The sequence below is a fragment of the Eumetopias jubatus genome, unplaced genomic scaffold (genome assembly GCF_037043125.1).
Source record: "Eumetopias jubatus isolate StellerSeaLion01/CBP00866 unplaced genomic scaffold, mEumJub1_p1.0 scaffold_5, whole genome shotgun sequence".
NCBI classification, from domain to species: Eukaryota; Metazoa; Chordata; class Mammalia; order Carnivora; family Otariidae; genus Eumetopias; species Eumetopias jubatus.
In genome coordinates, this window is record NW_028274811.1 from 102,120,795 (window position 1) to 102,134,959 (window position 14,165).

General features: G+C 35.9%; 1 protein-coding gene across 1 annotated transcript in view; it reads right to left on the reverse strand.

The window, feature by feature from the left end:
• Window positions 1-3,603: 3,603 nt before the first annotated feature.
• GABRA1 (gamma-aminobutyric acid type A receptor subunit alpha1) overlaps window positions 3,604-14,165 on the reverse strand; it is a 55,924-nt gene continuing 45,362 nt past the window's right edge. Inside the window, exons 9-10 of the mRNA XM_028106635.2 lie at window positions 10,430-10,632; window positions 3,604-3,915 (exon numbers count right to left, since the gene is read on the reverse strand). Coding sequence (XP_027962436.1) covers window positions 3,604-3,915; window positions 10,430-10,632 — 515 coding nt within the window. The remainder of the gene's footprint in view (window positions 3,916-10,429; window positions 10,633-14,165) is intronic.

The window sequence follows — 14,165 nt, forward strand, 5'->3', positions numbered from 1 at the left end:
CAAATGTTAGCAGAATTTAGCATAATTAAATTAACATTTGGAGTTTGACTGAAATGTGACTATAATGTAATCAAGTCAGATGTTTGTTCTTGTTGGTCACCAGAGTTGGAGAGATTTTAGAAAACTCCAACAGAAGGACTTAACAAACAGGTATAATGAAATTCAAACAGATGGTCAGCAATTATGCCAGGTCCATTCTGATTTTGATTTCTTAGCTAATTATTATGGTGGGCCCTGACATGGATGTATTTTGATAGCCAAAATTACCATCGTTCATTACATTCATTTTTGTGAGAGCCAAGGAATCAGTGAATGTGGATTCAGCTAGTTTACGTGAGCAGTTTTATTTGGATTGAATAAGCAATTTGGTTGGAGGATTTTAAAATTATTAATTTTGCTAAATCATGAATCATTTTTTTGATAGATTATTTGTAGAGACAGAATTTATTTTGATTTTGCCTGGCCACCATCTAACACAGAAAGATTTTGCCTCACATAGTCTTGTCTGTGGAAACCCGGTACAGTTTTATCCCTGTCATTGAAATCATTTTTCTATTGTCTTTCAAGTGATTATAAGTATTTTGTACTTTAATCTGACTTTGTGGTCATAGAAACACTGAGGAAAAGAACAGTCCCAGGGGAGATTTTCAAATGACAATGCTCAGACTCCTCCCTCAAAACAATTAAACCAGAGTCTCTGTGCAGTAGTTCAGAAAACAGATTGGCTGTATTGACAATAGATACTCTACTATCATTTCAGCATTTTGATTCCGTTCTATTTATGTTTTATGAATTTTGAGTTGAAGTGCTACTGGTTGCACCAGAGATCGGGCATTTAATAATTCCTCTTTTCAAATGATTCATTTAAAAATCATAGTTTAGGGTCATATTATTGACACGTCTTCAAAACTCTTCTCTGTACCCTAGATTCTTGCTAGCACTTGGCACTTTAAGGTGCTCGCACGCGAAAATGTTTAAAACAGGTCAGTAGTAAGTCCTATGGATAATAGGAAAAGAGAGTCAAACATTCCATTTGGTTATTGAATAATATTAGCTTTATTATTATAATAGAATACAGTATGACATAAAATTAAGAACTTTTGCTAAACTGTGTAAAGCAATACATGCATCTACCATAAACAACCTCGATTCATGTTAGGTTTTATTGCCACTTCATTGCACTAAGGTGCAAAAAACATTCAGTGTCATCTTTTAAAAAATGTTCCTGGGGGTAAACAGGAACTGTCCTCTATAAGAGTGTATCTTTATTTTCAAGGAAGACTTAACTAGTATTACATGGTTTAGCAAAGCACTGTAGAAAAGCTACATAGAATAATTTGTCTTTGATAAATTGTGCAATCAATTTATACAATAGAATACTATTCACACATACTAACAAACTAAGAAATGATAGAAATGCAATCATTGCATAGCAGAAAGCAGACTAGTAAGAAATATTCACATCTAATGAGCAAAATACAGACCAAATGTTAGCCATGAGGAGTCTGGAAGATAAAATGCTCTTAATAAACACATTGGGTTAACGCCGAAAAATAACAGATATAAACAGCAACACGGAGATTAGAGCCATATTTCATTTTATTTTTTATACATGATATCTACACATGATACCAGAGGATGAAATGTCCTTGGTTCAGTCTTTATTGGCATAGCTCGTTGAATTTAGGCAGGACCAAATCAAACAATAAAGCACATTTAAAAAGAAAACCAGAGTTTGTTTAGGAAAACACAAACTGTGTTTTTTCCTACATCATTGGATAGCAGCTTTTTGAAAGAAACATTGCTCAAAACTTGGGTACGGATCCCAATGGACTTATTTGGCAATTATGCTGATAGGTCTATGTTGTAGTATTCTAAATGTGGTTAGACTATGACCTGTGGATTCTGGATGCTAAATTTAAACATCTCTGAAATTCTATCAGACAAAAGGAGACTTCAAAAATACCTTCTGCATAAATATTCATCTCTAAAACATCTGGGAAGTAATGAAACAGACCAGAATTTTTATAGGGAGTATTAATGGACCTCTTGTAGTTAAAGCCCTTACATAGTATACCTACAAATATATTGCTACAGTATAAATGAAATGTAATAATGTTACTCAATAAAAGCTATTTCCTGTACATTCTTTCATGTGTTTTTATATTTAATGCTACATATGGTATAACACTTATTGAGATAGTTGGTATCAGCAATTATAGCAATAATATACAGTTGATTTTCTAGCTCCAACTAATGATTTTCCATTTTCTTTGTATTTTACAAGAGCCTCAAATAGGGAAATCTGGCATGACTTGAGCAGAGAGCAAGTGATTTACTACTGTACACCGGACGATAGTTTGAAATTATAAGCTTTCTCTATATAAGCAGAATTTATACCCGTCTATTTTAAATTCCATCTGATTCCCACAGGCTGTTCTGTTTTTAATGCAGGCTCTAAGGTATTTCCATAGCACTTTACAACATTCTAACAGCTAAGAGCGGTGAGTCCTACACAATATTTTAAGAACACAACTTTAAAAAAGTAAAAAATGTACAATCTCATGCCGTATATTTACATACATAATTTCTATATTCTATATTTGCTTACTAGTCATAAATTTCAATCTAAAGCTTTTAATGTACTGTTATATAAAATAATACATTCAACAATTCTAGAGCTTGCAAAATATGTTTGCCCCTCTAAAAACATCTTTTCATAATGAGAATCAAATGATTATTGGACCCATGTGCTATCTGGATATAGACAGGGTGGCAAAGGGAATATTTTTTAATTGTTTTTTTTTTTTTTTTTAGTATTTAGTTTTTATTGAGTGTATGTCTCTGTTAAAATGATTCCTCATTGAATCTAGTGATAAAAGCTCAGATGATGGTGAAGTAACCTATTTAAAGCATTTCTCTCTTTTGGATTAAATGTGCTTAACGGTAAGGAACTGCACGTTTGCCTATGCAATTTCCATGAATTTTAAAATATCCTTTAACAACAGAATAATGCATTAGCCATTTTTAAACGGAGAAAAAATTGGGGATCTTTAGCTTTGGAAACAAAGCGTTAAAGCTATACATCAGTTTAAAAAACAAAACAAAATGTAAAGTACACTGCAGTCTGTGCAATAAAGACATAGATTTTTAAAATTTCTTTCAATAAACATTTATAATTTATTCCTTGAAACACCTCCACATAAAAATATTTTTGACATATACAGTATCTTTTTTTTAGAATATTTGGAAATATATATCTACAAATGACCTGGGAGTTATAGAGTTAAAAGTTTTATTTTCCTTCTACTTTTCTTCATAGCCTGGACCTACTCCCCCAACCTTTCCTCTCTTTCATTCTGTCTCCTTCTGTCGTGACTTTTCTCTCTTGCTTCCTCTCTCAGAATCCTGTCTCTCAGCTGTATGCTCTGCTTTGCTCTGGACTGCTGGACAGGGGTCTGTTGTTCTTGTATGAATTATGGAATAAGGAAACCTTCAAATTCTTTAAGACAGAGGCAATAAAGCAGGTAGAAATCACTGCGTTGAGAACAGAAAGCAATTCCCAGTGCGGAGGACTGAACAACAGAATGTGAATGAAAGGACCTATTGATGTGGGGTGGGGGCTTTTAGCTGAGGCTCTCTGTTTAAATATGTAGCCCAATAGACCAAGTTAAAGATTCCAAATAGCAGCGGGAAAGCTATTCTTGACAGTCGGTCAATTTTGCTGACACTGTTAAAGGTTTTCTTGGGTTCTGGTGGTTTTGTTTCCGGCTTGACTTCTTTTGGTTCTATGGTTGCACTTTTAGCAATCGTGGCTAAGCCGGGGTCACCCCTGGCCAAATTGGGGGTGTAGCTGGTTGCTGTTGGTGCATAAGTATTGTTTTTCTTAATGAGAGGATCCTTCACTTTCTTTGGCTATAGAAGGAAAGAGTAAAAGCATTTTGTTCAGTAAACTGTGGGAAGGAAGTTTATAAGTTGTTGAGCAAAGTGAACTTTACTTTGGAACCCAAACCTATGCTTTGTTTAAAACGTGAGAAATGTAATGTATGACTATATTATTGAGACAAAAGAAAAATGCAGACACAAATGCCCAGTTATAAAATTGACAAATTTGGGCATCTACTGTACAGCACAGTGTTTACAGCTAATAATACATATCCTAGACGTGAGTGTTGCCAAGACTAGGTCTTAAACATTCTCACCACAAAAAAAGAAATGGTAACTTTGTGACAGGATGCAGATGACAACTGATGCTATGGCAGTAATCGCTTCACAACATATAAATGTATCATATGAACCACACTGTATGCCTCAAACTTACACAATGTCATGTGTCACGTATCTCAATAAAGCTGGAAAAAAAATGCACAGTATTTTCCAGGCTTTCCAATCAGGAGGTGGAGTGATGTGATGCCAGTTTAGGAGCCTATCCTCAAGAAGCTTTATAGCCTCAGCCTTTACCCTCTAGAAACATATTACTGCCTCATGAAGAAGCCTGGACTAGAAAACTGGGTGACCAGAGATCATGTGCAGTAGAGAGGGCCCGCCAGTTATCAGGCCCCAGACGAATGAGAGGCCATCGTGGATTCTCTCCCCCCTGGTGGAGTCTTTCATGTACTGCAACCATGTTACTGAGCCCACGGTCTACTAACCTTAAGTACCACCAGGTTGTTCCCAGCCCCAAGTGCCTGGTGGTTACTTTAAGGCACTAAGTTTTGGAGTGGTTTGTTTTGCAGCAGTAAGATGCTGAGCCAATTATTATTTGCTCCTTCTCCCTATGTTGCAAGTGGGCAAATGATAAAGCAGAGTTATTCAGGGTATCCTGAAGTCAATTCTTATTCAGTGTCAGCTGCTTGTCCATGCTATCTGTGCAATGAGTCTCAACCCGCAGCATTTCTTGGGGTTTCTGTCATATAGAAATTTCTAAAAACTGAAGTGGATCATTGTTTACAGCTATGTGGTCTGATTCAGTTGCCACTAGCCACTTACGACTACTGAGTACTTGAAATGTGGCTAGTGTGTAAGTATAAAATATGTATAGGATTCTGAAGGTCTACTATAAAAAAAAGAAAAAAGAATGCAATATCTCTTTAATAGTGTTTTTTATTGTTTACACATTGTAAATATAATATTTTTGATATATTGGTTAAATCATATTATTAAGTCACTAATTCAACATCTGAAACTAACACCATACTGTATGTTAACTAACTAGAAATTAAATAAAAAGTCAAAAAAGAAAAAAAAATTAGTTTCACTGGTTTGTACTTTTTAAATAAGGCTATTAGAAAATTTTAAATTATATATATGGCTCACATTTGTGTCTCATGTATTTCTGCTGGACAGCATTAATGTAGAAGAGTAGTTCTCATTCTTTTGTGCTCATTAAATCACTAGTTAAAAAATTTTAAAGGGCAAATATCTTGGGCACAATCCATATTTTGAATCAAAATTCCTCAGGAGCAGAGTCTGGTTACTGATACTGCAAAAGGGTATGCAGAGAATACTGATGAGCAGCTAAACCTGACCAACCAGACTCAATGCTCTCTGAATAATTTGTATTTTTATTATTGAATCAGAATAAAATCTTACTACCAGAAGACCTGCTGCTTTTCACAAGGCACGCTAGTCAGGTATTTTAACAGGTTAATTTCTTTATCCAGCCCTGTAACCTATCTGCTACTTTTTCCTCCCCTCTCCGAATCCTTAAGAATTACATTAAGACAATGACAAAGAGCTCAGAATTTTTTCTTTCTAGTATTACATCATTAAAAATAAGGCCACTTACTCCAAGTGTACTCCTATTTTATAGTGAATACAGATTTGGTTAAGCTTTATGAAGAGTGACAGAAATTTCCATAATTATTTGTACAAAAATAAAACAAGTAACAGTGATTCTTTCAATGTCAAAATGACTACAGGTCAAAAATAGATATGGTTTAGTAAGTTATGCAGGGAAAGACTAACACCATATATATGATTTCACTTATATATGGAATCTAAAAAACAAAACAAATGAATAAACAAACACAAAGCAGAAACAGACCATAAATACAGAGAACAAATTGTTGGTTGCCAGAGCGGAGGACAAGGGGGTGGATGGGCAAAATGGGTAAAGGGCAGTGGGAAATACTGGCTTCTAGTTATGGAGTGAGTACATCATGGGAATAAAAGGCACAGCATCGGGAATATAGTCAATGGTATCATAACAGCATTGGATTGTGACCCTTGGTAGCTACATTTGTGGTGAGCATAGCATTAATGCATAGAGTTGTGGAATCACTAGGTTGTACATCTGAAACTAATGTAACATTTTGTATCATCTATACTAGAATAAAAAAGGAGATATGGTTGATTATTTCAACACCGTTAAATAGCCAGCCCAAATTTGTATTAGTTCATTTCTTAAAAAATAAGAGTTCTAACATTGCAGAATACATGAAAAAGCATGCATGTCCTTTAGATAAAATGTATATGTACTCGGGCGCCTGTTTGTTAAGAGTTCAGGAACTGCTGGGGTGCCTGGGTGACAGTCGTTAAGCGTCTGCCTTCGGCTCAGGTCATGATCCCAGGGTCCTGGGATCAAGCCCTGCATCGGGCTCCCTGCTCCGCGGGAAGCCTGCTTCTCCCTCTCCCTCTCCTGCTCCCCCTGCTTGTGTTCCCTCTCTCGCTGTGTCTCTCTCTATCAAATAAATAAAATCTTTAAAAAAAAAAAAAGTATATGTACTCTATTGTGGAAGAGAGGCAATGGGTTCCAATCTAATCAAAAGTTGTTGAGTGAAAGACACCCTGTTAGATAAACTGAAACGAGTAACCTGCAGCAGGAATAATTCTTGGAGAAGAGTTTATATTTTTGATAGATTTCATTTCTCCCAGTGCCAAATTATAATACTCCAGTACTAAGTTTCTCAAGTTAAGTGATTTTATTTGCAACATCATGTTGAATAAAATATTGAGACATATCTGGTTGGCTTATCAGGAAAGAATACTTAATAATCTTTTTTTTTTAATTTTCAAGAATGTTGAGCTCCCTACATTCTTTAAGAAATTGGTATTTCTTTTTTTATTAACATATAATGTATTATTTGTTCCAGGGGTACAGGTCTGTGATTCATCAGTCTTACTCAATTCATAGAGCTCACCATAGCACATACCCTCCCCAATGTCCATCACCCAGCCTCCCCATCCCTCCCACCCCCACCACTCCAGCAACCCTCGGTTTGTTTCCTGAGATTAAGAGTCTCTTATGGTTTGTCTCCCTCTCTGGTTTTGTCTTGTTTCATTTTTCCCTCCCTTCCCTTATGATCCTCTGTTCTGTTTCTCAAATTCCTCAAATCAGTAAGATCATATGATAGTTGTCTTTGTCTGATTGACTTATTTTGCTTAGTATAATACCTTCAAGTTCCATCCACATCATTGCAAATGGCAAGATTTTGTGTTTTTTGATGGGGCTGCATAATATTCCATTGTGTATATATATATGTGTGTGTGTGTGTGTGTGTGTGTGTGTGTGTGTGTGTGTGTGTGTGTATATATATATATATATATATATATATATATATATATATACCACATTTTCTTTATCCATTCATCTGTTGATAGACATCTAGGCTCTTTCCATAGTTGATTATTGTGGACTTTGCTGCTATAAACATTGGGGTGCACGTGCCCCTTCAGATCACTACATTTGTATCTTTGGGGTAAATACCCAGGAGTGCAATTGCTGGGTCATACAGCAGCTCTATTTTCAAATTTTTGAGGAACCTCCATACTGTTTTCCAGAGTGGCTGCACCAGCTTGCATTCCCACCAACAGTGTAGGAGGGTTCCCCTTTCTCCACATCCCCGCCAACATCTGTCGTTTCCTGACTTGTTAATTTTAGCCATTCTGACTGGTGTGAGGTGGTATCTCATTGAGGTTTTGATTTGTAAGAAACTGATATTTCTTTTAGCAATTTACCATATGAAAATGGATCTTAAGCAGGCTCCTGAATGCTCAGTTGATAATGCGATGACTTAGAGAACTTTTCTTTTTATTTTCAAGTTATACCATGTTAGAGATTGAAAATTTAATTCTCCTGAAAACACTCACCTGGTCATAGAAAATATATTTTATTAATTCTCTCTAAATGTCAAAATGAGACCTGGAGTGCTCACACTCCCTGTAAAAAGCCAATCAAACTGGCAAAGCCCTAGGGAAGATTTTTACAGAGGCATAGATAATTTACAGAAAATATTATCTTTCTCATTTGGATGATGGCTATAGATGAATTACTGATATATGTATATATTTATATAGATAAGATACGACTCTATATCTATATTTGTATACTGAATAACATGGACTGTAGATTGATAGAGATCAGAGTATTTCCAAATACAGGGTCAGACAGAGATAAATAACTGAACTTTGAGCTCAACCAATGCCTCAACACAAATTCTATGTTTTCTGGACCAAGTTCAACTAACAAGTCATTAACAACTGATACTGATGAGACAGAATCAGAAAGACACTGGCCTCTTGCAACAAAGAGAGTATTCAGATAGAAAAGCAATTGTTCCCAATGTTGGCATATCACTTTTCAGTTGTATATCACCCACGTTTACAGATCATTAATTCTGAAGCCCTTTAGCAGACTATTTTAGTGATTCTAAGATACAAATTTAAAAATGTTCACATCTATGACTCTGGGTTATGTCTTATACTTGGTAGTGTCTTATGATTAACTATTCCCCATGTTTGGCTCTCTCTTCTTTGGGATGCTCTTCTGTTCTAGGACAAATGGAGACCATCAATGTCTAAAGTAAGTATCTGACAATCACTCTGTCCTCACTCTTTTACTCCTCCTTACTCCTCTCTCCAACCGGTAAATGCAATCCCTTTGTCTTGTCCCTTCTCTCTCCTGAACCTGAGCCAAGGTCCTTGGTTTGCAAATTCAGATTTTTTTTTTTTTTATACTTGGCAAGCACGTTTCAAGGCAAGTGAATTTTGAGGGCCTGGTTAGGGTTCTGTTGGCTGCCATAGTGCATTCTATACAGACCTTCTTTTGCTTTCACTTGTGTAGGAGATCACTGGGGTGTTCAGCTGACTCATCTGTGCCTGAGAGGTAAATCTAAAAGAGCTTTTACTTGGCAAAATCTTTTCTTTCCTACTTATGCATATATTAATAGCTCATCTTATAATCAGTAACACTTTAAATTAGTTTATTTTTTTTTTAAAGATTTTTATTTATTTATTTTGACAGAAAGAGAGAGACACAGAGAGAGAAGAAACACAAGCAGGGGGAGTGGGAGAGGGAGAAGCAGACTTCCCGCGGAGCAGGGAGCCCGATGCGGGGCTCGATTCCAGGACCCCGAGACCATGACCTGAGCCAAAGGCAGACGCTTAACAACCGAGCCACCCAGGCGCCCCTTAAATTAGTCTAAATAAGGTAGATGTTTCCACCACAAAGCATTTTCCTTTCTAGTACATCCATGGAGCTATGAGGGAAACACCATTAAGTAAATTTCTTTACAATAGACTCTTTCATATTCTTGAGTATCCCGTGACTCTGTGATATAATATGCAGCATTATTCAAGTGTATTCAACCACAGAACTTTATTCTTAGAGACTATCTCATGATACTAGTACTCGGAGGAATAGACTTTTGGGAAAAAGCTGCTATAGAGTGATTCCTCCTAGATTATTTCTAGACACCCTACAATCTCTGTGTCTCTGACTTCGACTTCTTTCCACCATTCCAAGGCTCGCTTGCATTTTGACATATTTTTCCTTCAAGCCATACAAGTAGAAATATCCTCGCCTCATGTGCTTTAAAATACGCTCTAAAATAGGTTCTAATTTAGGAAAACGGTAATGAGCTTGACTTGATAATTTTCTACAATGAAGGATTTTTCTGTGATTTGTGTATGATCCTTAAAGCAAACCTAATTTGGAAAGGAAATATATTTCCTGTCCTTTACTTCACTGAAAATTGGAGATAATACATTTTGTAAACTAAATTCAGTCGAGGCATTAGAGTTAATGGTATTTATGACCAAAGTGATTAGGCTCAGAAAACAACCAAAAGACTGTGATTTTTAAGTCCAAATTATAAATGGCATAAATTTATTTGCTCCTAATGTCAAGTTGATTAAAACTGTTCTCAAATCAATAGAGACCACAGGAAAGCATATTTGAGTAGAAATGTTTACCTTTGTCCCTCTTTTATCTCCTTCACTCTACTTTGCACATCGGCTCACTTAAACAACCTCTCTCTTTAGCACTACCAAAATTACCACAGCAGACAGTCACTTATGATACAAGAAACAGAGAATCCTCATTACTGTGTCTGCATTCTTCATCCATTCCCCAAAGTCCAAAAATGCCATCTCACAGGTTTAATAAGACATACCAGTGACAGATCATGGGGGATACTGAAGTACTTACCTTTTCTGGAACCACACTTTTGCCATCCCATGCATAACCTCTCTTGGTGAAATAATTGACCGTGGCAAACTCGATCAGAGCTGAGAACACAAAGGCGTAGCACACTGCAATGAACCAATCCATAGCAGTGGCGTAAGCCACCTTAGGAAGAGAATTTCTGGCACTGATGCTCAAAGTTGTCATAGTGAGCACAGTTGTTACTCCTGTAAAGGAAGAAATTAAGTGAATCTGTAGGTTCACACTACAAAATTTGATCACTGGAGGTCAGCCTACTAGGGCAAAGGGAAACCAGTAGGACCACAGATACATTGTGTTTTTTAGTTCATCCCGCTTTGGTTTGGGATGGATGAGTTTTAATTTAACCCCTATTGTAGTTGGCAGTTCACAGTGCGGCAGTATTGAGGGGGATCTCTTGGAGGGATAAACTGCTCTGCTATTGGGAAGCTGTTAATAACAGCATGAATTGCTTTAATTGGGTGCCTTGAACAAGGTGTCCTGGGCAGGAAAGGAAGTAATACTGTCTCACTGTCCCCAACTTTTTGAAACAGAAAGCAATGATCTTCGTTGTCTCTGATCCACAAGAAACTGCTGGATCCTCAGCCCTGTTTAATATTCTATCTGCATATCCTAAATGTATAAACCAAGAAGTCAACAGCTTCTTGTTAATCACTGATAGATAATTGAATTATTTTAGGATAATATTTTGTTACATTACTTTTAATTAATTAATTTATTTTAGGGTAATATTTTGTTACAAACTTATTTTAATTATTATTTTAGGGTAATATTAATTATTTATTTTAGGGTAATATTTTGTTACAAACTCTTCTACTTTTAAACTATCTTTCCCTCCTAATTCTGATACAGCTCCTTTTTTGAAGAAACTCCTGAAATGTGTTGCATGTCACTTGCTTGAGGGCACACGGCACAGAAGTGACAAAACAAACATTTGAGCACAAGCTTGCCTGATTTAGATGTCCACAATCTTTCCCTTTCTCTGTTAATGCTGCCTCATCTGCCCTTGGTTTGCACATCCATCCTTAGTGATTAAAGTTACCAATATTCAAAGCGGTTTTCAAGTCAGTTGTTTTTAGCTTATTTAGATAATTAGTATACGTAATGCAGTATGATCTAATATTATAAGATACATTTTAAGCCATTTGAAAGGGCATTAAAAAATTCACAGTAACCCAGCAGGCTGCACGGTATGGAAAAACTTCAAACCTTTTTCCGTGACTGGTCCCAGACTCACCACTTACTAGCTCAATGGCCGCATAGGCAAATTCACTTCTAGGGACCTCAGTCTCCATATCTGTAAGAGGGGTGATTTAGATTTCATTCTCTCAATTATATATCATTGCTGAAATTCTAAGAGAAATTTCTGCAGTAATTCACAAGATTATTTGAGGATTAAATGTAACAATATGTAAAACGTTTTAAAGATGATAAATTATTGCTATGGAAGATATTGTCATCCGATGTGTTTAAAACTCATATCCATGATTACCCCTTTTGATTAACTTTTAGAGAATCAGCAGTATCACACAGCTGGTAGGTGGTTAATTTTTCATAGCTGCTTTAAAACATCCAATATTCCCTAGTTTTCCATGAATTTTAAGGTAGATGATCTTTGTAACTATGTTAGGAAGTGATAAGAGTAAGAAGAAACACAGAGACTTTTATTGAATCATATTTTTGATACACGGTCACAGATAAAAAAAGGGAATAGACTTACTTTAAACTTTGGAGATGTTACAGAAAGTTCTGGGGCATTATCTGTATTATGTAACCAACAAACGCTTTAAGAAATAGTGGCTGGTAAACAGCTCTTAAATTTACATATCAATATTAACTTGAGCAAAGAGCAAGGTAATTAAGTGTCGGTATTTGAGGAACAGAACAACCCAGTTTCAAGTCCCAGCTCTTTAATTGCTGAATGACCTTGGGAAAATTGTCTCACAATTCTGAACTTCTGTTGGTTTTCTTAAAAAAAAATATTTCTTTGCAAATTAATAAGTCTAACTCAGAGGGCTATTATGAGTATTAAATAAACTACTGTAATAAAGTGTTCAGCATTGAACAAAGTTAATGGCTATTATTACTGACAACTTCAGTCCTTGTTAATAAACCTCTGCTATAGTGAATTCCATTTTTTTCTCAAATTTTGGTTCATGTAGGCAACTGTCAGAAGTAATTTGGGAATGTGTGTTCTTAAACCAAATGCATCCATAAATTAAGAAGGGCATAAGGAGAGGTGTGTGTGTGTGTGTGTGTGTGTGTGTGTGTGTGTGTGTGTGTGTGTGGTCTTACAATTCCTGCTAGAGGGACAGGGAAAAGAACAAAAATGGATTGAGCATATATCGAGTTCCAAGAATTCAACCTGACAATTGACATATTTTTATTCTTCTCAATCTTTTAAACAGCACTATTTTACTTTAATTGCATTCTCATTTTATAGGCAACTAAATCTTAAAAAAAAAATGAAGATTGAACCTAAAACTTTGATCTATCTGGCAACAAAATTACATGATCACATTGCCTCTAAATGACAGAGAACAGGCACCAGCAAGAAGATGACCTTTGATGACATAAAAGAGGCTTCAGCTATGTTGCATTCTTGATGCCTTATAATAAACTGTTACAAAGTACTTTTTTTTTTCTTTTTCCTTTGTGTATTTTTTCTTTAAATAGCTGTGACCCTCTCAGGCATCTCACCCAGCAGGGAGGAATGTTCGAGTTGAGACTAAAAACAATAGAAACATGTGTTCTAAATAAATGTTAAAAGGCTAAAGGTCTTGGGAAATTGTATTTGTGATTGTACTGAACTTAAAACATTGAAATATATAACTTGATACACGGAAATACTTGCCACAATTGAGTTTACAGATATGTAGTTATGTTCACCAAAAGGGCATAAGTTGGCTGAGATATCAGATTGTTGAAAATGTTAAGACTAAGGTTTTTGACTTATAAAACATTCCAAAATGCTTTAGAGAATTTTCAAACGGGAAGGGTAGGATTTATTAGGGTAAGAAGGGGGAAGAGTGAGCATTTAAAAAAATCTTTTTCACCTAGTACTATTATTCATTCTACAAAAATAAACATAAAACATAAAATATGTTCTCTATTCTATTTTTCTGAAATTCCAGTGAATATACATCTATAAATAAGCATCTTGACAAGAGTTCAATCTTCAGTTCTAGTAAGTGGCTTCAACACTAGTTAATATTAACAAATGGTAATAAAAGAAGTTTGAAATGAACTACTCTTGTGCTCTGCGGCTGGAATCATTCTGGATCTTTTTTTTTTTAAAGATTTTATTTATTTATTCATGAGAGACGAGAGAGAGAGAGAGAGAGAGAGAGAGAGAGGCAGAGGGAGAAGCAGGCTCCCAAGGAGCAGGGAGCCCAATGCAGGACTTGATCCCAGGGTCCTGGGATCATGACCTGAGCTGAAGGCAGATGCTTAACCATTTGAGCCACCCAGGCACCCTCATTCTGGATCTTAATATACCTGTGTTTCTAGGCTACTGTCAGAGCAAAGATTTGGTGGTTTCCAACCTGGAAGCACTTTGCTAAGTTCAGAAGAAAAAACTCTTTTCTGGGCACTTGTAGCAAAGTCTTGCTTTTTTCCTGAGATAACTGATTTTCCATACCTTGCCTATTCTTGAAGAATGATACCATAGGGATCTCTGCACATGAATAATCTTTAGTTTAGATTATAAGCCTCTTAAGGC